This window comes from Macrosteles quadrilineatus, unplaced genomic scaffold, assembly GCF_028750875.1.
Source record: "Macrosteles quadrilineatus isolate MER2022 unplaced genomic scaffold, UCM_ALF_1.0 Scaffold_4__1_contigs__length_99947679, whole genome shotgun sequence".
Classification (NCBI taxonomy): Eukaryota; Metazoa; Arthropoda; class Insecta; order Hemiptera; family Cicadellidae; genus Macrosteles; species Macrosteles quadrilineatus.
In genome coordinates, this window is record NW_026542597.1 from 19,819,695 (window position 1) to 19,847,281 (window position 27,587).

The window sequence follows — 27,587 nt, forward strand, 5'->3', positions numbered from 1 at the left end:
AAACCTTTATAAGTTTGTTGGTGGAGTTTTTTTAATATTATTTATTTTATATCAAATTATCATGTGAGTCGGTGGCTCAGTTGGTAGCGTCACGGACTTTGGGCCCAAGGCAGCAGTGTCGTGGGTTCGGATCCTGGTCACTGCCACAAACTTTTATCAGTACGGTTCACCTTTGTACTGTACCGGCTCACCCCTTGCTTTGCTGGATACGTTCCACGCACAGATCTGTAGTCTATGTGGACGGGCAAATGCAAGGTTAAAAGAGGCCGCCAACCTCTTTTTTAAAAATAAAAAAAAAAAAGCTATGTTGAGTTGTTGATCTTGTTATATTTTGATATCAATGCCATATTCAATAGGTGTAAAAGATTATTGTATTTTTAACGAGAAAGAAAACAGTACTTGACAGAAGCCTAATATTTTTGTAACTAGATCCATCTTAATTTTTTTAGTCTATAACTGGTCACACACAATCAACACAGCAAGATGTATTTGGCTGACCCAAACTTGAATTATATGAGTCGAGAATGCTCATAATTTTTTTTAGCGTTTTTTTTTTTTTTTTTTATGGAATAAATTCTCTTAATAAGTCAATAAGTCATTTATTTAACCAAAATAACATATTACATGCATTGGTCAAGTCATTTAACAAAACATACAGTTTCTTGATTTCAATAAGAAATAATCACTCAAATTTTTAAGTTTGAATCAAAGGCCAACTTAAGCAAGTACTACAGGTTTGACTTCTTGTGTCTCATATTTTTTTATTTATTTTTTTATTATAAAAAACAGATTTTGATAACCATTTTAAAAATTATTTTAATCTAGGCTATTTGCAAAATTTGATTTTTCATATTTTAAGTACAACTCGTTTCAACTTGACATTGAATATAAAGGTTATCTCTAGTACGTAAATAATTATCAATGGTCCAAATTCAGACATGATAGAAGAAAAAACTGACTAAGGATATTTTGGTATCTTTATTTCAAATGGAAGATAATCTTTTAAGATTTAGGTTTGATGTTACATTGCAGTTGATACAATACTAATTCATCAGCACTTCTTATCTAATTATCAAAGAGCTTTCAAGGAAAAAAATACCTATAGACAATTTAATAAGCAATTAGATAAACAGTATTTATTTAAATTTTTTCAATTTGTGAATTTTTTAATTATACCAATTTTTACTAAAGCAATGAGGCGAAATACTACTTTAAGTCTTAGTTTTCACACGAAATCTTGCTTTGGCTCAGGGTCGTCTTATCTTTTAGAATTAACACAAACAAAGCAAGATTGTGGGTAAAATTAGTGTAGGCCAGTGTGCACAGATACTAACTACAGCATAGGAAAAATTGTTTTTTTTTTTTACCCCCCGAGTGTCCCTAGTTTTGGCCTTAATGTTTGCCTATTTTTTGCGCATTTGCAAGGTTTTATTAAAACGGATCTGAGAAGCTTAAAATCAATGTTAATTATACTGTTCTATACACCATTTTGTTTGGAAAATCATGGGCTTCAATATTATACATACATAAGAAACATTTGTTTCAAAAAAATTTTTTTGGTAAAAAAAATATTTTGAAAAAAATAAAATAAATAAAGTTTGCGCTCAATGAAATTGTATAAATTATAGGCCTATAAATAATTGAAAATAGCCACTTTGTTCTAAATTTTATGAGGATTACAAATATATAATAATATAAGGAAGTAGATTTGCAAATAAATAAGTTATGGGCAAAAAACAGATTTCAGTACATTGCGTTTAGCTAAGAATGCATAGCCTAACCATAGCTAGGAATCTGGCTGATAATTTACATCAATATCACTACCTACTTCTTCAGGATCATCAACCAGACCTTCAAAATCACTTAAATCTTCTTATAATGCACCACGTATATCACTGCTTTTGATTTTTAACACTAAAACAATGATAAACGTAATAAAACACATCAGTCATCGGTGCGAGGTTAACCAAGCTGTTTACAAATGCGCACGTCAGCTGTCTGCTACAATTATGATCGGCTCGAGAAAAAAAAGCGCTTAGAGACAGACCTCGAGAGAAAGCTTAGAATCTGCCAAATAAAACGATACCTAACTCGATCCAGTTCAATCCGATTTTGTCAGTCATAGAGCCTTCGCCGTAAACAGTGTTTGTGAGTCGAAAAATCTACACAAAACACTCGGAGGGTTAAATAATAGATTGAAAGAACAGAATACTCAAATGTGTTTGATCTAAAATTGTTAGAGGGACCCCAAAAAACATAGAGTATATGGTAGAAACAATTTTTTTTAATGTTGTACTTAATTATAATCAATCTAATTCAATCACATAAAAAAGTCTATTGTAGTTCTAGAGGGCCAGGCTTCCAAATACAGAGTTTCAGTGTAGCTCAACAAGCTTATTGAGCCGAAATGCAATTGATTATAGGCTGGCACTGCTTATTCAAATGAATATTGAATATAGACAGAAAGTGTAATTAATTCCTATAGGCCTACACCAATAGCTCAAAATCTACTTACACACCCTCTTCTATTCCAGTTATTTTGGGGCTTGGGCATTGACTAGGCCTCTCTCCATCTTATCTATATCTTCTTAGTTTTTCTTCCTCCAACATCTGCCTCCTTACCCCTCTCTCCCCACTTCCCTCTTTGTCTCTTATATCCACCGCCCTAGTCTTCCCCTAATAAAAATACAATATCTGAAGCTGTAATACAGTCAAACCTTGATAAGAAGTGTCTCAAGGGAATTAGTGAAACGTTATAGTATTTACGCCGTTGGCTTTTTTTAAAAGAAGGTAATAGAAATGCTGTGGGAAAGTAGTTCAACCGCATTATATGTTATGTGGATATGCTGGAAATCGAACCAACCCTTCCACACCAAAGTCTGAGATGCTAACCACTAGGTTGCAACACACCTAAGTCTTGTTATCGAGGTGCTATTTTCTTTGAGGTTTGTGTTAATCAAGCTAAATTCAGCTACCATTCATGTTATCTAGGTTATTTGTTACAGAGTAACACTTGCTCTAGAACATCTATTGTTTTCAACTATAACTTACAGTGCAGTACCGGTACTGTTAATATTGTGTAAGTGTTGATGATCATCATGTTGTAATGTTGGCAGAGTTGCAATCACCCCAGCCGTGGTGGCCACCCTGGCCAAGAAGGGTTTCACAGTAAAGGTGGAGGCTGGGGCAGGCAAAGAGGCCAAGTTTCCCGACGTGGCCTACATGGGTTCCGGTGCTAAGATTGTTGACAACAAAGCTGCTTTTAGCTCCGGTAAGTAATATTTTAAAACTCAGCTGTAACAAATTTTCTCTTCAATTAAGATTTTCAGGGAACGAGCTGGCCTTCGGAATGGGATTTTAATATCGGAGGTACCAAGTTCAAATCCAGCCAATCATCAATTTAAAAATATTTTTATGTACCACTTTAATTTTTTTTCTCTATCCCAAACCGGTTTCACATGACTTTAGGATAGGCCTAGAGGGGTCGGCATTAACTTATCACTTATTAAAAATCCATTAGTGATTTTTAGGATTTGAACCTGGGACCTTGTAGCAATCACTAATGGTTTCATGTAAGTGATAATGCAGCGACCTTAAAGGCCTAGCCTAAAGTAATGTATAAAACAGTTCCGGGCTAATAGCCTACACCCTAGGATATAAAGGTGGGGCTTAAAATTTAGATTTCAGATGTTTATAAGTAAATTCATGTTCAAAGTGAAATAAATTCAAGCCTACATTGAACAAAGAAACCTTGTTAGTCAGATAAATTTGTTGACTCAATATTTTCTATTATTAAAAACAATTTGTAAAAAACATTGCTCGAGTTCCATTTGTAAATCCAAATAGTTTCACAACAATGCTCAGCTCTGACATTCCTAGTGAAACAATGGGTTGCAATGAGATGAATAAGTTCAAAGTTTGTTGACCTTTTGTTTAATTTTTCTCTTGTTTTATGAAGTAGAAAAGTATCAATCCTCTTTTCTCCGTTTGTCACGATGATGGATTCGGTTAAGCGCAGGATTTTGATCCCTGAAGTCACAGGTTCAAATTCACCAATGGATTTAATCTAAGTGATAGGGACCCTCTAGGCCTAGTCTTAAGTAATGTGTAATTGCTTCTGGTCTAGAGCCATCCATCTTGGGGCGTAAAGGGGGGAAATAAGAAAAATAAAATCAGATAAGTAGCCTATTAGACTTTTTTACAATACACTTCTCGGATAAAGATAAATTAGGTTAGAAACTCACATTTTGTACGACGATGCTATACGTTTTTGCACATTTGGTGTGTGTTTGTTGTTCCAACAAAATGCCTACTAATCATAAAAATATGATTTGGAGTTTTGAATTCAACCTATAACTTTGTCAGCATTTTTGATTTTGCAGATAGACTATATACAATTGTGTCTGTTGCAGATTTGGTATTGAAAGTGCGACCACCCAAGGAGTCAGAAGTAGAATTGTTTCAGCCAGACAGCACGCTCATCTCATTTCTGTACCCCGGACAGAACCAGGCCCTAGTTGATTTGTTGGGCAAGAAGAAAATCAACGCTTTTGGTAATTAAACGTTTAATGAGTACAACATATTTCGTGACTAAAAATTTGTTAACAAGCATTAAATCTTTCAACAAACAGAATATATACATAAATAGTGTCATAAAGTTTAGATTTATTATGTCAGTTTTGGTTGCAATCCATGTTACTGACAGATTCAACAATAGACGAAAAAATTTTGTTACACTACTCTGTTTTATGGACTTTGGTTGTCAAACGAATCTAGTAGTATGGTTAAAAATATCGTTAGTCACTCGTCCAAAATGTGTTTAGCGTAGTTGTAAACAACCACACACGTCCGGGAAACACCCATTTTGTGGACTAACATAATATATTATTTTGAGTGTCCAATGGATGATGAGATAACATTAGTAACAAATTGAAACTTCTATGTGCATTAGAGTTTTTTTTACATTTCAGTACAAGCAGTGCACAGCAGATGTTTTTAACCAGGTTTTAAACCACAGGTTTGTAATCCAGCTATGTTTGTAACAACTGTACTCAGTGTTGTGTTGGTTTTTTTGCAGCAATGGACTGCATTCCTCGTATCTCCAGAGCTCAGGTGTTTGATGCTCTCAGTTCCATGGCGAACATTTCAGGCTACAGAGCCGTCGTAGAAGCCGCCAACCACTTCACTCGGTTTTTTGCAGGTTGGTAAAAAAAGACATTTGTACAAACGCAGTACTATCCTAATAATTAGACCAGTTCGTAAATTAAAAGGCAAAAATGTAGTTCGGATTCCACTATAAACTCCCTCAGTTGCAATTGGCTGTATGGGCCAATTAACAGTCCTGTCTAAGGAACATGTCGGCCTTAGTCACTAACAAGACTAAAAGATCGCACCACTTATCCTACACTCATCTCCATTCATACTTGGCTTAAAATAGCTACCTATGTATGGCCGCAAAAAAAAAAAAAACGATCTAAGGTTACACAATATTCTAAGGAAAACTTGCCTGTATTGAAAGATAAAGAACATTTCTTTACATTTAGTGTCCATTAGGCATACTACTAACCTTTTTTCATTAGTTCTCATATTCTATTTTTATATTGGCATTTTTTAAGTGTTTTGTGAGGAAACGGGTCAAACCCTGGTCTTGTTACTATCATTTAATGTGTATAGGTCAGATCACAGCGGCAGGCAAGGTTCCCCCCGCCAAGGTATTGGTGATAGGCGGAGGTGTGGCAGGGTTGGCTGCTATTGGCCAGGCTCGCAACATGGGTGCCATCGTGAGGGCTTTTGACACTCGTTCTGCTGTCAAAGAACAGGTCGAAAGTTTGGGTGCTGAGTTCCTCGAAGTAGATATCAAGGTAAAATTATTATTTGTTTTGCTTTGTTTCATAATTTTTTTCAAATTCTTTGTAGCAACAAGGAAGCTAGTATTGGAATCTCTTACAGAAAAATGTTGTATAAAAACTTGACGAATTATTTATCGGTCTATTTACCTTAAATTTTTTCCTAGTCCAAAATGATTTGTTACTATAACCGTTGGTTGAGTCATAATCATGTAGATGCCGACAGTCGCTTGGAGAGATTTCTGTACACAAACACACCTACATGCACATTTTATATATATAAATTACAACATAAGAAGTCATGTTCTCGTGGACTTCAACTGTCCTGTCTTTTATTTTACTGTACTGTCGCGGAAGCCGGATTGAGAATACTCAACAATAGAATAGGAATAGACAATAAGTGACTCACTGACTATATTCATTGTACTTGTACATTTATGAATAAAGGAGATTTTGATTTGAACAATGTCATCTATGTGATTGTCGTGAATATGCCACAACCACAATAAATCACTAAATATTTGGCTTCCCAGCCACAACAAGGACTAAAACGAGTTTTCAGAGTATTTCAAAATAATTAAATATCAAAATAATTTAAATGTCAAGTGGTGGGTGCAACGAATGAAATATTCATTGGAGGTCTTAGTCTAGGTAATGATGCTACAACACTGAAACTTGTTTTTTTAAAGTATTTAACAGTGGAACCCTTAACACTTAACATTTGGATTACCATGAACATGTGCACTCAATAAACACAAGTTTCACTACCTATCCGAATCTGCAATATAATCCTGACTTCAGGTGAAAATGAACGCAGAACACGACAAGATTAGTACACTAACAAGTTGACAAGAACCACAATAGCGGGAAACAATCAATTGTTGAAACAACGTAAACTTACCATTACTAACAAAGAACTTGTGCATTGTTTTGTTAGGAGGAAGGCACAACAGCTGGCGGCTACAGTAAGGAGATGTCCAAGGAGTTCATCGCTGCGGAGATGGCTCTGTTCGCTAAACAAGCCAAGGACGTAGACATCATCATTACCACTGCACTCATTCCTGGCAGAAAAGCTCCAATACTCATACTCAAAGTAAGTGGATCAACAAGACTTGTTAGCGCAAGATTTGTTTTAATTTCGTTAAAACACTCAGCGCTGAATGTGTGGTAGCTATAAATGATTAGTTTTGCACCCTATTTCCGTAACTGTCCACTCTCATTCAACAATGTAAATAACTAGAAATTTTTTACCCAATGAAGTATGATCAGTTTTAGATCCGTTATCTAGACAAAGTGATGATTACTTTTGCGTGTCATCTGTATCTCTTGGGTGTTGATCAGACATTTGGGTTCTTCTTTGTGATGAATCTGTCTAAATATCTGCCCAAGTAAATTATGATAACTTGGGGCTTGATTGTTTAGAAATTTAAATTTAAAAACAAACTAATTTATGTATTTTAAAATTAATTATTTGTTTTTAATTACAAAACTTGAGTTTAGACATTATGATTCAAATAAATAGATCAATACATACGAGTATTTTTAATATGACTAGATTTTTCTTCTATATAAATCATTCTTTGGCTAATTATTTTCCAATGTTAATAAGCTATTCTTCCAGTTACTAGAAAATTAAATACATTTATCTCATGTTATTCAATTGATCTAGACAAAGTGATGAGTATTTTTGCGTGTCATCTGAATTACCTGGGTATTGATTGATCTGAGACTTGGTTATCTTCGTGATGGACCTGTCTTGAATATCTGCCCAAGTAAATGATGATAATCTGGGGCCTGATTGTTTAGAAATTTAAATTAAAAAAAGGAGAGAAATTTATTTATATATTTTTATATTAGTTATTTTTTTTAAGTACAAAACTTAAGTTTGGACATCATGATTCAAATAAATAGATCAATAAGCTACATATTTTTATGACTAGATTTGTTTTCTATATATACAAGCAAAATCATTCTTTGGCCAATTATTTTCCAATAATAAGCTATTCTTCCAGTTACTAGAAAATTAAATTCATTTATTTAATTCATTCCGGTATGTTTTAGTCGTGATGGAATTATCATTATTTATCTTTGTTTGACAGTTACTCATATAAATAATAGTACACAATTGAAAAAGTGGTATATTTCGGGTATTTATCAAAACCCGTCCTCAGCCTCTGACAACCGCCTAAATATACCACTTTTTTAGTAATTGTGTATTATTTGGTGATGAGTAACCTTCAAACAAAGAATAATAACATTTATTTCAATTGATCTGACAAAGTGATGAGTATTTTTGCGTGTCATCTGAATTACCTGGGTATTGATCTGTGACTTGGTTATCTTTATGATGCACCTGTCTATGTGTCTGTCCTCGTAAATGATGACAATCTGGGGCCTGATAGTCTAGAAATGAGTAAATTGTTGTTTTTGTATGTACTAAAACAATTTACTTTTTACAATTTACTACAATCAGGGTGTCTAGTAGTCGGGAAAATCGGGAAAGTCGGGAAATAGTATTGAATTTCAAAATGGTCTTGAAAGTCGGGATTTAGTCTTAAATTTGATTTCAAAGTCGGGAATTTTCATGATTTTGCCGCGATCGTCGTCTTGCGATTTTGCCGCGATAGTGGACGACGACGATGACGTTTCTGAAACCACGAGAGACGACGATGACGTTTCATGACAGCGGGAGACTACGATGACGTTTCCGTGACCGCGGGAGACGACGATGACGTTTAGCGGGAGACGACGATGACGTTTCCGTGACAGCGGGAGACGACGATGACGTTTCCGTGACAGCGGGAGACGACGATGACGTTTCGTGACAGCGGGAGACTACGATGACGTTTCCGTGACAGCGGGAGACGACGATGACGTTTCCGTGACAGCGGGAGATGACGATGACGTTTCGTGACAGCGGGAGACTACGATGACGTTTCCGTGACAGCGGGAGACTACGATGACGTTTCCGTGACCGCGGGAGACGACGATGATATCTGCTCGGCCGCGGGAAATGTTCATGATTTTGTCACGTTAGCGGACGACGACGATGACGTTTCCGTGAGCGCGGGAGACGACGATGACGTTTCCGTGACCGCGGGAGACGACGATGATATCTGCTCGGCCGCGGGAAATGTTCATGATTTTGTCACGATCGCGGACGACGACGATGACGTTTCCGTGACCGCGGGAGATGACGATGACGTTTCCGTGACCGCGGGAGACGACGATGATGTCTACACGGCCGCGGGAAATGTTCATGATTTTGCAGTGATCGCGGACGATGACGATAACATTTCCGTGACCGCGGGAGATGACGGTGATGTCTAAACAGCCGCGGGAAATGTTCATGATTTTCCCGCGATCGCGGACGACAACGATGACGTTTCCGTGACCGCGGGAGACGACGATGATATTTGCTCGGCCGCGGGAAATGTTCTGATTTTGTCACGATCGCGGACGACGACGATGCCGTTTCCGTGACCGCGGGAGATAACGATGACGTTTCCGTGACCGCGGGAGACGACGATGATGTCTACACGGCCGCGGGAAATGTTCATGATTTTGCCGCGATCGCGGACGACGACGATGACGTTTCCGTGACCGCGGGAGATGACGATGATGTTTCCGTGACCGCGAGAGACGACGATGATATCTGCTCGGCCGCGAGAAATGTTCAAGATTTTGTCGCGATCGCGGGAGATGACGATGACGTTTCCGTGACCGCGGGAGATAACGATGACGTTTCCGTGACCGCGGGAGACGAAGATGACGATTCCGTGACCGCGGGAGACGACGATGATATCTGCTCGGCCGCGGGAAATGTTCATGAGTTTGTCGCGATCGCGGACGACGACGACGACGACGTTTCCGTGACCGCGGGAGATGACGATGACGTTTCCGTGACCGCGGGAGATGACGATGACGTTTCTGTGACCGCGGGAGACGACGATGACGTTTCCGTCACCGCGGGAGACGACGATGATGTCTACACGGCCGCGGGAAATGTTCATGATTTTGCCGCGATCGCGGACGATGACGATGATGTTTCTGAGACAGCGGGAGACGACGATAATGTCATTGATGTCTACAAGGCCGCGGGAAATGTTCATGATTTTGCCGTGATCGCGGACGACGACGATCACGTTTCTGTAACCGCTGCAGTCAATGATGATGTCTAAACGTAGATGATTTCTAAACGTGGAAGATTTCATGATAAAAAAAAACAAATTTGCTAGTTAGAATTTTTTATTGCTGCATTATTTCTTTACTTGAAAACACCACATTATCATAATACTACTTTATGACAAAGACAGAGGTTGGTGTAGTATTATTCAGAAAATTTGGTTAAGCTATACAAATTGGTATCGGTATCAAGAATCGAGAATCGATACATTTTAGTATCAACACGCACTAATTGTTGAGAAAACTAGTCTTGAAAAATCTGGAATTAGTCTTGAAAAGTCTGGAATTAGTCTTGAATTTTATAATGGAAATAAACTAGACACCCTGTACAATACTTTTTGTCCAGTGGTCAAAAACTCAACCAAAATACGTAATGTACGGACTTCTCTATTTTCACCCCACGCTGTAAATAAAATATGTGATTGGAGTTTCTTGTTCTTCTGTTTTGATTATCTGTTTGTATTTCGTCACCAGCATGGCAACCCATAAGACCTATGTTAATTTTTTTATATTTTAAGTTAATTTTTTGTGTTTATTTTTGAGTTTTTTAAATTTAGAAATTGCGTATGCGTAGATTTTCCCTGCAATGGACACAAGCTGAGAAAAAGTTTTAAAGAAACATGCTTGCCTATTAAAATATAGATATGCATTTTGCAGTAATGTTTAGAAACTCATCTGCAAAGGCAGTAAAACACTGTCATAGTTTTTTGTATCATATTCATGACTTATGGCTATATACTTTATAAACTATGTTTATTGTTCACCATAATAAAGGTGCATATATTTTCCCTATAATATTTAGAAATAATGACTATTTTGATGTTGCATTTAGTTATATTAATTGATAATAAGAGGGACATATATTTATCTTATTTTTATTTTGTACTTTTTATTTTTCAAAGTACTTTTTAAAAATCAAATTTAAATGAAACCAATATATATATATGGTGAATTATGATGTGTTGTATTAATTATTTCTCCATCCCAAGATAAATTTCCATCAATTTATCTTTATGTTGTTAATGTATTGATTGGATTAGATTCTCTTGGTATTGATTGGATTAGATTCTCTTGGAAACTCTGAATAATTTTTAAAACATGACATACTTTTATCTTTAAAATTCATCCCTCTCGTTTTTGATGACAAATTAGAGTCCATAAAAAACTATTATTATTTAAAGAGATTTGACATGGTGGAACTTGAATATTTACACTCTATTGCGTCACTACTGTGCTTTTTAACACTTCCCGGACGCTTTTCACTAAACTGAAGATCACCAGGAGTGACTTGTGGACTGGCAAGGTTACTAGTGGAGGTTGGGCTTTGTGGGTCGGCTTAGGTGAAGTTCTTTTGTCCAGTGTCGATCCATTGCGAACAGATGCTGATGATTCCAAGCGAAGTTCGCTGATAGGAAGACTGTTTTGTATGATGGGCATCAATAATTTGGTCTAGGCGAGGCAGAGCTCAGGAATTTACAGTGATGTGAATCCAGTCTAAATCGGAGCAAAATCTACTGAATGACAATAAGTAAACTGTCTGCACTACCGTTGTTGCATCAACGCTTGACACTTGAGCAGGTTGTTAATCGACGTTTAACACCGGAAAGGTTAAAGTACAATAATTAAGCTTGGACATCATTCAAATAAACATGTTAATACATCTTTTAAATTTGAGTTTGAATACAAATCCATATTAATTTAATACGAGAGGTCGTCCAGTGGTTGAAACTCGACCAAAAATATGTAATGTACTCACTTCTCTATTTTCACCCCACACTGTAAATAAAACATGTGATTGGAGTTTCTTCCATTTGTTTTGATTTTCTGTTTATATTTCGTTGTTATTTCGTCACCAGCATGGCAACGCATAAAATCCATGTTAATTTTTTCCAATTTTCAAACTCATTTTTTGTGCTTATCTTTGAGCCTATTTAAATTTATAAAGGGATTCTGCACACCTACTACTTGGGCATTGATTGATCTGAGACTTGGTTATCTTCGTGATGGACCTGTCTTAAATATCTGTCCAAGTAAATTATGATAACCTGGGGCCTGATTGTTTAGAAATTTAAATAAAAAAAACAAGAGAAATTAATTTATATATTTTTATATTAGTTATTTTTTTTAAGTACAAAACTTAAGTTTGGACATCATGATTCAAATAAATAGATCAATAAGCTACATATTTTTATGACTAGATTTTTCTTCTATATATACAAGCAAAATCATTCTTTGGCCTATTATTTTCCAATAATAAGCTATTCTTCCAGTTACTAGAAAATTAAATTAATTTATTCAATTCATTCCGGTATATTTTAATTATGATGGAATTATCATTATTTATCTTTGTTTGACAGTTACTCATAACTAGGGATGGACGAGATTGGATTTTTAGTTCGAGACGAGACTTTTTATTTCTCATAAAATTTCGAGACGAGATCGAGACGGGATTTCCCTTCTCATACACAACGGGAAATGCACGTTCAAAATTTTTACCTGATTTTGTAACATTGTTAGATGACTGTTTAAATACAAAAATAATGATAATAGGCAAGAATATTTACAATCTTTAATTAAAAAACATCAGCATAACATTTTTTTATTAATCACGCCTAACTTATTAAAAATGCCTACGATTAGGAAACATAGTGATATCAGTTAGGATAGAGTTAAACTTATCCTAAAATAAAATAAATCATAAAATAAAAGCAATATTAATTTTTATAAAATAGTTACTTGTTTTGACTTTTTATAGTAATAAAACATTCCTCACACTGCTTACACTTAACAAAACTTCTCAAATGTTATTACAGTAATATTATTAAAATAATTAAAGTAATATTTACATTTAAAGAATTAATTAAATAAGAACCCCTTCGCAAAGGAAACGCAACTACAACACGCTCCTGTATTGCGGGTACTGCATTGACTTTCTGCAGGCGTTTTGAATTTTTTTTTTATTCTCGTCTTGATAAAAATCTCGGCCAAAAAGAAATCTCGTCTCGTGTAACGAGATTTAAAATTTCCCAAAAATTTTCCGAAATTTCGAGACTTGACCATCCCTACTCATAACTTAATAATAGTACACAATTAAAAAAGTGGTATATTTCGGGTATTTATCAAAACCCGTCCTCAGCCTCTGACAACCGCCGAAATATACCACTTTTTTAGTAATTGTGTATTATTTGGTGATGAGTAACCTTCAAACAAAGAATAATAACATTTATTTCAATTGATCTGACAAAGTGATGAGTATTTTTGCGTGTCATCTGAATTACTTGGGTATTCATCTGTGACTTGGTTATCTTTATGATGTACCTGTCTTTGTGTTTGTCCTCGTAAATGATGACAACCTGGGGCCTGATTGTCTAGAAATTTAAATTTTAAAACAAGAGAAAATTGTTAAAAATTTGTATTTAAACTATTTATTTATTTTAACCATCAGAAATTTTTTGTATGGTGACCATTGATTTAAAAAAATTTCAGCATTGATTATTAAAAATTTTAACAATTACACTTAAAATGTACCTTGTTATAATTTGTTTTCCAACTAAATACAACACGTCATAATTTAGCATAAATATTTTGGTTTCATTTCCAGTACTGAAAAATAAAAATTATAAAATAAAAGTAAGATTAAGATGTTCCTCTTTTTATAAATCAATGTAACTAAATGCAATATTTCATAAATATTATAGAGAAATAATATATGCACTTTTAGGATGTAGATAATTTTTAGGGTTGCCTCAAGTCATAAATACGACAGAAGAACAGTCGCAAAATCACGACTAGTGTGTAACTGTCTTTGCAGATGAGCTTCAGAACAACTGCAGACACGTACAAAACCATTGTTTGTTATTTTGTACATCAAATAAGTTGTCTAATAAGAAAAAAATAAATTTTCAATAGAGAAAATATAGTATAATTTTAGCAGCTTTACTACTAACAATTAATAAACAACATCACATAACACAGCAGCCAAAACATAGACTTTTTCTAAAAACATCTGGAGATATACAAACAAGTGAGGATATAGAGACAGACCTCAGGAGTTTGCAGTGACGTAAATCCAGTGCAAATCGGAGCGAAATCTACTGAATTAAAAGACAATAACCGTCTGCACTACCTTTGATGAATCAATGTTTGAAACCTGGTTTAGTTGACACCATAAATCAAATAAATTTGTTAATACATATTTTCAATCCGAGTTTGAATACAAAAACCATAAATATTTTTTAACAAGAAATTTACCTGAGTAATTAAAATATGACTAAATTTTTCTTCTATGCAAACAAAATCATTCTTTGGCCAATTATTTTCCAATGTTAGTAAGCAATCCTTCCAGTTTGCTAGAAAACTAAATACATTTATTTCAATGGATCTAGACAAAGTGATGAGTATTTTTGCGTGTCATCTGAATTACCTGGGTATTGATCTGTGACTTGGTTATCTTCATGATGCACCAGTCTATGTGTCTGTCCTCGTAAATGATGACAGCCTGGGCCTGATTGTCTAGAAATTTGTGTTTGAAAACTAGCAAAATTTATATGCATAATTATGATCAGAGTTTGAAAACGAATTTGATATACAGTGAAGATTCTATTAATGTAAATAATTGGTTGTTTGGATAACTACTGACTTTTTGGATGATTGGTCATTGAGGTAAAAAATTTATTACATGATACAAAATTTTTAATTAAAACATACATATTTTACGTATTTACATGTATTAAAAAAAAAAGTTGTTGAATGTCTCCCACGGTTGTAGCAACACTTACTAGCATATCTTGAGGTCTCAATAAAAATACTGATTGTTTCTCGCCATCGCGGAACACCTGTGATTTCAATTAGTAATGGTTCCACGTTGTCCATTTAAATAGTAATTGGGCCTTGATTTAATTTAGATATTTTGCATTCTTTCTTTCTCTCGGTTAACCAATGATAGGGTTTCAGATAATCGACTATCTACTGTACTGTGGAATAAAGCCATAGGCTCCTCTCAATAAATAAAATGTTAGGATAAGTTAAGAATTGTAAATCTGGCAGGAATTATGATTTCCGTTTTGTTGGTAATGCTATAAAACTATGCTATAAAATAGATCACGGCTATTGGTTTTTAAGCTTAAACCTGGCTGGTAGTCTAATTCTTCGAATGTGTAGGAACATGTGGACAGTATGAAGCCTGGCAGTGTGATAGTGGACCTGGCAGCAGAGACTGGTGGTAACGTAGCTACTACCAGACCTGGGGAGGTGTACATCTACAATGATGTCACTCATGTGGGTCTGACAGACTTGGCCAGTAGACTGCCTACGCAGAGCTCCACCCTGTACGCCAACAACATCTCCAAGTTCCTACTCTCTATTGGTTCAAACGACCACTTCTACATCAACACGGAAGACGACGTGGTGAGAGGCAGCCTGGTGTTGGAGAAGGGCCAGTTGGTTTGGCCGCCCAAGAAGCCTGTGGTTGTTGTCGCCCCGGCCCCACCTCCGCCTAAGGTTGACAAAGCGAAGGAAGCTGCTCTCGTACCAGAGGACCACTTCAAAAACACCTTCAAGGATGCAATGATGTACACTGGAGGTAATTTTATGTTGGTAAAACTGTTTGATCAAAGTGTACCAAGGGTCCTATAAGGGACAAAAATAACCCTTGATAAAAAATTTATAGTTATGGTTAACCAAGGGTTTGGTCCGTCTCTTAAGCCAGTTATTGTTCACTGGTGCATCTGCCGGTCTTTTATCACTTCCAGCTGAGCTCGCACTTAAGGGGACTAGAGAGCCCAATAACGACAAGTTTCTTAAACTTGTTCACTCCCAGTCTTCACACTCCTCAGTATGTACGGTCTATCATCATGTGGGAGTGAGTATGTTTATATTATAAATAGAAATAAAACAACGCAACCTTTTTTTGTTTTTAAATTCATATTAATTTGATACCAAAACAAATTAGTCAATGTTTAAATATTTTTATCCGTAACAATCGAATATATAAACGTGAATAAATGTGTTGACGTAAATAAAACGTTGACTGATTTGCGAGCAATTTAGCATGAAATTAGCAGAACTTTTAAGAGTAACCACGATACCACATACTTTTAATTAAGGAAAAATTGTGCTCCCTAGTCCCCCTTCAGTGAGAACTTAGTCGAGGGGCAGTAATAAAGGAGTGGTGAACAACCCTCCCCTGAATACCTCTCAGGACATGGATTCAACCCTAGGTCCACCATAGGCTATAGAGTCTTTGGTTGGTCACAAGGCCCGTATAATTCAAACATTTGATCCATATTTTTGTACGGAGTCCTGTTTTAGTGATTGAAACTTTTTTAAATTCAAATTCTCTTGCATTTATAACAGCAAGCAGAGGGATGCAACACCATAGAAAGGATGTGCATAGGTTAAACATATAAAAAACACTCATTAAAGTTAATTGTATGTACAACTTGTTATTTAAAACTTGACAAGGCTTTGTAAATCTGCACTTGTGTCATAATTTAGGGAGGAAAAAACATAGTTTGAATTTATTTTAAAAGATTAATTACACACTTGAAAATATTTTAGAGAGAATTGCGTATTTGAAGTGGTTATTTATCAAAAATTTACATTTTATAACTGTTATAAACTGAAAATCATCGGAAAATTGGTATCACAATTTAGTTCTCACTTTGGTCCCATTAGTGCAACAAAGACTAAGAATGGAGGGAGGGAGTCTTTATTCCCTTGTAGGGAGTCTTTATTCCCTTGGAGAGTGTCTTTTTTTCCTTGCTTGTCTGGAATCAAATCTTTTTCAGTATCTGTTAACTTGTAAGAGTTACATACCGCTTTGCCATTTAGCACTCCAGACAACAAACCTATTAACTTTTTTATATACATAACTGTGGACACTATATTTGTTGTCTTGTACTCTATGTTGTTAATTCTGTACTTCCACTGGTCAAATTAGCAAATTATTTATTTTTGTATATATGTACTAGGAATACTAGGATTATTTTTAGTGAGCTGTTGAGTAAGTTTTGATTTTGATGTTATGTTATTTTATGGTTTAAATTAATTGGTTTTATTTTTCTGAACAGATGATTTGGAAAACAGTATTGAAGGAAATCCTTCAAAGAAGTACATGCATATTTGACTTTGGATTCTGAAGTATTTGTTGTATGAAAAATTGGAATTTTTTCAAAAGTTATTTTCTCAAAAAAAATATACTGTGTTAGGATTAAGTATTGACATGCTTTACTTATTTACTGCTATAAAGCTGTTTAACTGCTCAATCCAACTTAGGTATCACTTGAGTATTGCTATCTATTCTTTGTTTGTAAATTCCTTTATAAATGGTGGATGCATTGATGGTAAATAAATAAAAACAGGACAAAGTTTAACGAGACTGTTATAGATTTTGCTACTGTTGAAGTTCTACATTCTGTTTAACTTTTTTTTCAACGCCATTGGCATTTTACTAGAGGTCAACGAGAGAAATAAATGTTCAGTGAATGTGCTGGGAATTGAACCTGTCCCTCGCGCTCAGAAGTCCGAGACACTAACCACTAGGCTAACAATAAGCCTAAAAATGCTTTCCATATACTATGCGAGTTATTTTGAATATATTTTATACTAGTAAAATAATTACTATTTCAGTTCGATGTTAAAAATTTTTTACTTATAAAAATGGAAACAGTATTTTCCAGAATAGGCCTACTCTTTATAACCCCAACTATTTTATTCTGAAACTGACCAAAACTTTTATACGGGAAAGGTATTTCCCATCACAGTAATTTAGTCAAAGATTATACATGGTTTTAAGATGACTTGGAAATCTAGACAAAATTTTTTCGACAGCTAGAAATAATCTATAAATTATAAGTTTATGAGGCTGGGAAATTTTATATTTTGAATAATCACCAATAAAATCTACCCAGTTAAGTGGCAAAATGGAGGGCGATTGATTAGTCACAAATTGGATTTACATTGACTTTCTGTTCCTGGTCAACATATTAGTGTATCAATGTTACTCTTTGGTTGCAGGCCTGGGTGGGCTGTTAGCACTCGGAACTATTGCTCCAAATCCTGCTTTTTCACAGATGGCTGCTACTTTCGCTCTCTCTACTATCGCTGGTAAGTTAAATGTTAAAAGTGTCACAATTTATGTAAATTTTTATGCTCCGTAGTTTATCTAGAAACATTTATGTCCAAACAACATTTTTGTTTCAAAGAACGTAATGTACTTGCTTGTAATCGGTTATGTGATATTGGTTTATTAATTTCAATTAGCTGAATATTTAGTTACGACAGATGAAGATTTATATTTTTTATTAATGTTACGTAATGACATCTAAAATCGTATTAGAGGTTGAAAGTATTTTAGATTTTAGATTTTTACCTTGTACTGTTTGTCTAATTTGTAAGTTAAAATATGCTTTCCTAATTGGTTTTTATCTATCTATATAAATTGGAAGTGAGTACACTTAGTTAACGCTATATGCGGTTCTGGTTTGCATGATTTTATGTTTGAATGGTTCACATAAACGTACCCTATTTTTGCATCATATCTAAATAATACTCTGTTCAATTTTTATTTTATCCTATGTATGATTATTCATTCATGATATATTTTAATATCACCATAATTTGCACATAAAAATGTAATAATTAAAAGTAAAACAATTAAGAGATAAAACTAGCAAGGCAAGTCTAGTTAGTATAACGTCCTCAAAGTAGGCCCTAAGTCTTTAGAGTTTAGAGATTTGCCAACCATGAAAGTACATTTCTATATCCATCCAAAGAAAATTTGACCTAAACCTGTTAAATTTTGTAAGTAAAAAGGTAAATTTTTTTCACCCGCACATAAAAAAACTTAACCTCAAAAGTCAAAAGTGTAGTGACATTTACTATTAGATTTTCTTGAGGATCTCTGCCTAAACTTGTGGTTAACTTTATGTTAACTGTTATATCCTGTGGAAAATAGTAGCATTTTGATGGTTCAACCCACTGAGCTATAATTCTAACTGGAGGTAGCACTGAATGACAAAGATGCGTGTCGCCAGCCGCCATGTTTGCGTGAGGTGTGAGTTATAAAGAAGCCATGTTATTGGATGAAAAAACTCACTGTTATACAAACCTAGTTATAGAAGCCATGTCATTGGATGAAAAAACTCGCTGCTATACCAACCTAACAAAATCAGCGACACGCTTTTGACAGACTTCTGCCATGGCAGTGCTACCTCCAGTTATAATTTTAGCTCAGTGGTTCAACCAGAACCCAGATATCATTGATCATTTATTAAAAGACCCCGACTTAAAAAACAGCTGGACTTAATAAAGCAAGCATGTTATCTTAGTCGATTTTGTACTCACCCTGTGTTTGTAATCAGGGTACCACACTGTATGGGGCGTGACCCCAGCGCTACACTCTCCGCTCATGTCAGTCACCAACGCCATCTCTGGCATCACAGCCGTGGGAGGTCTGCTACTCATGGGGGGAGGTTACTACCCCACCAACACTGTACAGGTAACTTATGTGACAATTTTTCATTCTAAGTATTTCAGTTGCTAAAATAATTAGACTGCTTTGAACACATTGTTATCTATAGGTACTTCAAATATACAAATATACAAACATTTGTCATAGGTCTATCAATTAATGTTATCCCACAAAATGATAGCGTTAGATATTACCAAGACCAGAGTTTAGACTTCTTTAGAAAAATCGTAGATGTATTGCCAATAGTTTAAAAAAATGTACCTAAACCATTTTTTTTTTACACAAACTGCCTTATAGAAATCATAAAGAAAATAAATAATCTTGCCAAGCCTGCATAATTGATTACACTATTAGGAGAGGTATAATTTAAATTAATTAGATTCTACAAAATTGATAAAAATCTAATTTTGATGAAACCCATTTCACCAATGCTTACGCTTTGGTGTAGAGTGTCCTCTTTAGGGTGAATTGACTTCCGCACAGTGCTATTTTTTGTTTATTCACTTGTTTGGGTGACGTTGACTGTAGAGAAGTCAAATCATCCTGGAGAGAGTAATCTACTTGAAGGCGGAAACAGTGTTAAATACAGTAGACTCCCTCTTATCCAGGCTCCCCGGGACCGAGGCCAATTCGGATAACGGGTTTTCCGGTTAAACCTACGTCCCCAAAAACTCGTTAAAACGGACTGCTTAGATCCATACTGTATAAGCCAATAATGATTATTACATATTTAGACACGTGCTCATTGGTATCAAATCTTTCCCTCGAGAACAGTCTTTTCAGTACCGCCCACTTCCTGCCGATCTAGTCCGGTTAAACCGATGTGCTGATAAAAAAGGTCCAGTTAAAGAGATGTCATTTCCGCCGATTGTAGTCCGGTTAACTCGATGTCCGGATAAGAGGGCAAGGGGGATAAGATATTAATCTACAGTATATGATTCTAGATCCTATCCATGAAAAAATTTTATTTTGTTATTTAAACAATTCTTCTGATCTGTAACATTGCCGATCCTAATATTCTAATCTCATTTAATACTACAATTTGTACCTCAGTTTTTATTTTTAAATTGTTTTCAAGGCATTGGCCGCGTCAGCTGCCTTCATTTCCTTCATTAACGTCTACGGAGGGTTCCTGGTCACCAAGAGGATGTTGGACATGTTTAAGAGGTATGAGTTTAACACTAGATGTCTTTTTTTAGTCGCAATTTAATTTAAGCAAAATCCTGTTGATCTCCGTAAGACACGGAATCATCATCATAGTCTTCTGTGATCACGGCAAAATCCCTCAGTCAAGGAAACATCATATTCACCTCCCGTAATGGCAGGAAAATCCTGAATATTTTCCGCGTTAAGGAAAACATCATCATATTCTTCTGCTGTCCTGTCAAAATCTTTAACGTCTCCCACGCTTTAGGGAAAATAATCAATCTCGAAAAATATTGCAAATTTCCCGTCACCTCATCATCATCTTCTTCTACCATCATGGAACATTAGCATTGTCATCTACAACCCAGCGAAGGAAGCATCCAACTGTTTCTTTTACTAATTTATTAATTTTTAGTCAAGTTACATTACATTACTTTTCAAATTATATGACCTAATCTTATGTAACTCAACTAACCTAACCGTACTCAACCATCCCTCAACAAGGTTTTTCTCTCGTGTGTAGGCCTACTGATCCTCCAGAACACAACTACCTGTACGGCATCCCAGCGGCCGCCTTCCTGGGCAGTTACGGCTACGGTGTGATGCAAGGTTACCCGGAGATTCACCAGATGGCGTCACTAGCGTCATCCTTGTGTTGTGTCGGAGCGCTAGCAGGACTCAGCTCACAACAAACCTCTCGTCTCGGAAACAACCTGGGCATGGTCAGTTATATGTTGTGTAAAAGGGCAAGGCTCTGTCCAAACATAAATGATGTGTGATTCACGTTGTGCTACACCAATAGAGCTATTATATTGCAATTAATTCCATAGAGTAAGACTAATAACCATAGATTTAATGTACTCTTAAAGATTTGTCTTTAAAGATCAGTTGGATTTTTTTCTGGAATTTTTTCATCGTAACCAGACATATTCCACTTATGAGTTGAAGTGTGTTGGCCTGTGTTGACAGATTGGAGTCAGTGGTGGCATCGCCTCCACACTAGGCTACATGGCACCAAACAACGAGGTGTTAGCTCAGATGGCCGGCTGCATGGCTATTGGAGGAGCTTTGGGAACTGTGATTGCTAAGAAGATAGAAATCACCGACCTGCCTCAGCTTGTAGCTGCTTTCCACAGGTCAGTTGTTGATATTGAATTGTTTATGTTTCCGCATTATCTATATATATAATACGTGAAGCCGTTTTTTGTTAACGCAACTCCTCCCTTATTTGTGGACCAATTTCAACGTTTGAGGTGTCAAAAGATTCGTCTTAATATGTAGTTTTGCAATAAGGTTTTAGAATTCTAAAATTCCTGCCCTTAAGAGCGTGAGGCCCACTCAAAGGTCGGGTTTTCCCCATAAGAAATACATAGAACAAATTTAAAACCAAAAAACAGCTGTTTATAAGAAGCTGTAGCTTTTTGGGAGTAAATATTGATGTTTGTAATATTTAGTAGGTTAAGACCAAGTTAAACAGTTCAAATCAGTTTTGTTGGAAGAACAGAAAATGCCTCAAGTTCAAAGAAGAAATATTGAACAAGGTAGTAGGACACAATTAATAATAAGATATTTTGTGCGTATGAGGAGAGTAGAAAAAGAGAGACCTGGTCTAAGAGATACCAATCCAGATACACATTCACTGCCAGTTCTGCTATGCAACTTACTTTGGAAGTGAAAAAATATACAAAGCTCATAGTGTTGTCACGGTGGGAAAGTAAACTTGCCTAAATGTCAGATCAAATGAATGCATGCAAGAAATGTTTACTTCAGACACTGACAGATCGAGATATTTCAAAACATTTTGTTAAAATTACGTTAACCAACTTTCAATGGTGTTGCTGCTTTAGCCTATTCAAAGCAGGTTATGGCTGTCCAGTTGGTAACCCCGAGTTTGTGGGTAAAAAACGGAGCACATGAAATGGTTGACATCACCCCACTTTTCAGGTTACTCTACGGAGAAAATTCGTTTGATCGGGGGATGTCTCAAATCAAAGGAATAAAATGGCCCAACTTTAATTACTTAAGAAAGGTTATCAGTACGGTAACAGTGTTCTTCAATAATTCTCAATGCTGGAAAAACTTTGTTGCAACATATTAACTCGAATTGAGGCAGATCGTTTAGCATTCATTAGAAGTTATCAGTTAAAATCGAGAGCAGAAATGATGTAGGTGAACCTTGGTGACGCCATTAGAGATATTTAAAATTAGTTTCTAACAGTTTTCAAATAACTCTAAGATGTAACTAAAGTTACTAGAATTTAAGCATAAGGTTTTCCTCGGCGTTATGTTTCATACTAGGCGGCTCATTGAGCCGCACGGGTTCCCTAGTATCCATTACCACTTTAAGTGGTGTATTCAATAGGGTGCTGCTATTGGGATTTACCCATAAGTTTGGCAGCCATTGTTCTTTTCCACCTGGTGGTCTGGTAGACTACCCCAGCTTAACCTGGGTCAGGGTAGATCTTCCTTATTCAATTTTTTCACTAAAAAATGGAGTCAAGTCAAGTCAAAATTATTTATTCCATAAAAATAAAAACAATATTACAATACATTGTAAGTAAAAGGAATTATTCCCCCGAGTACACTGAAATATAGAAGAAACTACGCAAACTTAGTGAGAAGAAAAGTTAAAGTAATTGTGGAGTAAAAATGCTAAAAATTAGTTCAGGCTGAACATGGGTAAGGTTATCAAATAAAGTTTGTTTTGATAGAACAGCAACTATATGCAATAATTATAAGAATAACAATAAGGTATACTCAAAACAAAAGATATTTATTGACATTTGTTTTGTTGATTTGATGTATAATTTATATTAGACTGCTTTGTCGAAATCTATACTCCAAAAATATCCGGTTATTTTAAAAGTTTTAATGGAATTAATATTTAAGATGATTCTTTAAATAATTAATATTTTAGTTCATTTTCATCAAATCTATGGAGTGATATTGATCTGCTGTGGATAAATGTATCTGTAAAGCTGAATCACAATATTTAATGGCTTACAAGTAAGTGTATCTATAATTTTAACAATCCTCTCGTAATTTTGCAGCCTTGTTGGTTTGGCAGCTGTATTGACATGTTTGGCAACATACATGCACGATTTCCCCAATTTCGCCACAAATCCAGCCACAAATGTCATCAAAACTTCTCTCTTCCTCGGAACTGTCATTGGAGGAGTTACTTTCAGGTAAATTTTATAATAGCGAGTCAAATTTGTTACATTAGAGGGTATAACTCTATTGTAGATTTACGTTTTTGAAATACCTTTAAATTCTTGTAAGGCAATCCCTAACGTTATATGAATAAATAGGAAAGTTTCCTGGCCAAATAAATATACCTTCAATATTTTTAATTTAATTACAGTGATATTCAAATTCAAATGACATGCATTATGAAATTATACCTCTTCCAATTTCACTTTATTAAACTTATACTGTAAATATTTACAAGATGAAAAATATTCATAAAAATGTTATATTGGCTATCGATTTATACCAGGCTTTCTGGTCGTCAAATTCTTCGTCAAATTACTAATGATATTAAGGCTAGTCAAGAATTTTTATCAAATCAATATGATGAATTCAATGCAGCATTAAAGTGTTTGCCAAAGCTGGAAAATGAATTGAAACAATTGAGAGAAACTATTGTTGAAAAGGACAAGCAGATTGTGGAACTTTCGATGCGAGTGAACCAACTTGAACAATATGGTAGAAATAAAAATTTGGAATTTAATGAGGTAATGGAAGTACAAAATGAAAATGTCGAATTTCTGGTGATGAAGATTGCTGAAAAAGTAGGTGTGAATTTGAGGGAGGAAGATATCGAAATTGCCCATCGCCTACCTAAAACTAAAACCGAGGACCGACCAGCAACAATTATAGCACAATTTGTCAGTAGGAAAGTGCGGAATAAAGTGTTGGCAGCGAAGAAGACTGTTGTCACTAATGCGGAGGTCACCGGGGAGAATGGGGGAAGAATCTACATAAGTGAAAATCTCTCCTTTTTCTACCGTAACCTACTAAAAAAGGCGAAGAAGAAGGCAAAAGGACTGAATTATAAGTACACCTGGTTCAAAAACGGGATGGTTCGAGTGAGAAAGGAAGACGACAGCAGTGTTATCCATATTGAAAATGAAGCAGACTTAGAGAAGATAAAGTAGTGTTTTAAAAATGTAAGTCCTAGTAGATATATTTTTATTAAATTTTTTCCATGGTAGATTGTATTGTAGAGGAAGAAGAAATTAAATCTATCTGTTGTCAGGATATATTAGAACTGACATCTCTTAGTAGAAACAGTAAGTTTGAAAATGGTGCTACTTTTTTACATTTAAATATAGCATCTTTAAAAAAGCACTGGAATGAATTTGTATTACTATTTAATAACTACATTAAGTACCTGGATGTAATTGTTTTTACAGAAGTTAATATAAAACAAAGCCTCACTGATCTTTTCAATTTGGATAATTTTGATGTTGTGTATAATTTAAGATAACACAGTAAGGGTGGAGGCATTTGTGCTTTCATAAAAAAAGAACACACCATTAAAAAAATGCCATATGTACAAAAGACAAGTTTCGAGCATATGTTATTTGAAATTTATTTTAGGAGGATAGATATGTCTATTTGCATGTTAGCTGTTTATAAACCACCTAAAACTAATGAGAAAGTTTTCATAAATGAATTAAAAGAAGTATTAATAGATATTAAAAGTAAAAATGTTATTTCACTTGGAGATTTTAATATTAACTTAAAAGATAAACTTTGTAACAATGTGAATGAATATAAAAACCTAATGGCAGCCAATGGTTTAAAATCATGTATTGACCAGTATACTAGGGAGGAAGTAAGACAAGGAAAACTGGTTAGATCTCTTATCGACCATATCTACATTAGAGGAAACAACAGCAGGCCAAAGTCAGCTGTGGTCAAGATAAAGATATCTGATCACTACCCTTGCCTGTTGAATCTTCAAGTAGGAGAGGGAAACTTAAACCTGAATAATATTATTTCTAATAAAATACAACTAGATAAAAAATTGATCAATCTGGGCATAAAAAAATAGATTGGACAACACTAAAAAATTCAGGTCTTTCCTCAAATGACAGTTATCAACAATTGTACAATAGGTTTAATTCTATTTATGAAAAGGCTAAAATCACACGTACAGAACATAAAAAAAGCCAAGAAAAGCCTGGATGAACTGGGATATAGTTAATAAGATTAAGAGACGAGATAAATTATTTAAGTGGATTAAGAAACATCCAGAGAATACAACCTTAATAAATGAATATAGAAATCTAAGGAATCTTATAAATAAAGATATATTTAGAGCAAAGGTAAAATATTATGGCGAGATTTTTGAGGAAAATAAAAAAGATATAAAAAAGACATGGGAAGAGATTAATATAGTTTTGGGAAGGAAGAAAAAGCAGAGCATTGATGAGATGGTACAAAAATATATGGTAAATAAAGGAAGTACTTTAAAACAGATATGTGATAATTTTTCAAACACTTTTACAACTGAAATAAATAGTATTGTTCATAAATGCCATGTTAAATTAATTGATGTTGAACAAACTGAGGAAATAATACAAAACACCTCTCTATATATCCCAAAAGCTAAAAAGCAAGACATAGAAATGAAATTAAAGAAAAAAAGTCCAGGTATTGATGGAATTAGAGTTGATGACTTAAAAAAATGTAGTGCCGATGTCTCAGAAATTATAGTCAATATTATAAATAATTCACTTTCAGAGGGTAGAATTCCCACCAGACTTAAAACAGCTATTGTAAGACCAATTTATAAATCAGGATGCCACAATTTATATCAAAATTACCGCCCTATATCAATATTATGTGCAATAGATAAAATAATGGAACGATACATATCCCTAAACCTGAACAGATATCTGACAGAGAATAACATTATAGATAAGTGTCAATATGGGTTTCAGAAAAACAAAAGCACAGAGTTATTACTGCAAGCATTTGCTAATAACGTAAATAAAGAGATAGATAAAGGAAATCAAATATTGGTTACATTTGTAGATTTTACAAAAGCCTTTGACACGCTGCAATTTGAAAAGATAATAGGATCGTTAAGGAGTATAGGAATAAGAGGTAGATTTCTTAATTGGTTTTCAGATTATCTGACACGTAGAAAATTGATAGTTAAAATAGAAGACATTACAAGTGAAGAAGTAGAACTTAAGTCAGGTGTGCCTCAAGGAAGTATTCTTGGACCTATATTATACATTATATATACAAATACCCTTCCCAAATATATTAAAAAGGCTAATACATACATGTATGCAGATGATACTGCTATTGTGGTTGCTAAGAAAGACATTAAAGAGGCTGAAGCAGATATGCAGAGTGCAGTAAATAACTTGTTAGAATGGTGTCATGATAATGGCCTTATAATTAACGGTAGCAAGTCAAAGGTTATTCATATTCATTCACCTGCTTTTCAGTGTTCCAAAGTAAATATTAAATACCACAGTTTTGACTGTTTACATTGCAACACTTACTCATTAGTTGATAATTGTAGTTGTAAAACTTTGGAAAATGTTAATAATTTTAAATATTTAGGTGTACATGTTGATCACAAATTTAAGTGGGACATACAAATAGATTATGTTTGCAAAAAGATAAGATCATGTACTTTTAAGCTGTTTCATTTAAAATGTGTCTTGCCATACGATGTCTTATTGTTAATATACAGGTCCTTGTGTGAATCTGTGATACGTTATGGTTTACGGGCTTGGGGTAATGCCTCAATGACCCATCTAAAAAAAATAGAAAATATTCAGGAACAAACAATCAGGAGTATTGTACCTTTAAATGCAAGTCAACTGCCACCATTGGAAATTTTTCGATACACCGATACTTTGCCTGTAAGTAAACTCTTCATGATCTTAATTTATACAGATTATTTA

General features: G+C 34.7%; 1 protein-coding gene across 1 annotated transcript in view; it reads left to right on the top strand.

The window, feature by feature from the left end:
- Positions 1–27,587, top strand: part of LOC128992421 (NAD(P) transhydrogenase, mitochondrial-like) — a 46,441-nt gene that overhangs the window by 7,528 nt on the left and 11,326 nt on the right. The window contains exons 3-14 of the mRNA XM_054415989.1: positions 3,117–3,271; positions 4,413–4,553; positions 5,078–5,200; positions 5,674–5,861; positions 6,784–6,939; positions 15,192–15,612; positions 18,048–18,137; positions 19,394–19,530; positions 20,582–20,670; positions 21,173–21,371; positions 21,619–21,785; positions 23,700–23,837. Coding sequence (XP_054271964.1) covers positions 3,117–3,271; positions 4,413–4,553; positions 5,078–5,200; positions 5,674–5,861; positions 6,784–6,939; positions 15,192–15,612; positions 18,048–18,137; positions 19,394–19,530; positions 20,582–20,670; positions 21,173–21,371; positions 21,619–21,785; positions 23,700–23,837 — 2,004 coding nt within the window. The remainder of the gene's footprint in view (positions 1–3,116; positions 3,272–4,412; positions 4,554–5,077; positions 5,201–5,673; positions 5,862–6,783; positions 6,940–15,191; positions 15,613–18,047; positions 18,138–19,393; positions 19,531–20,581; positions 20,671–21,172; positions 21,372–21,618; positions 21,786–23,699; positions 23,838–27,587) is intronic.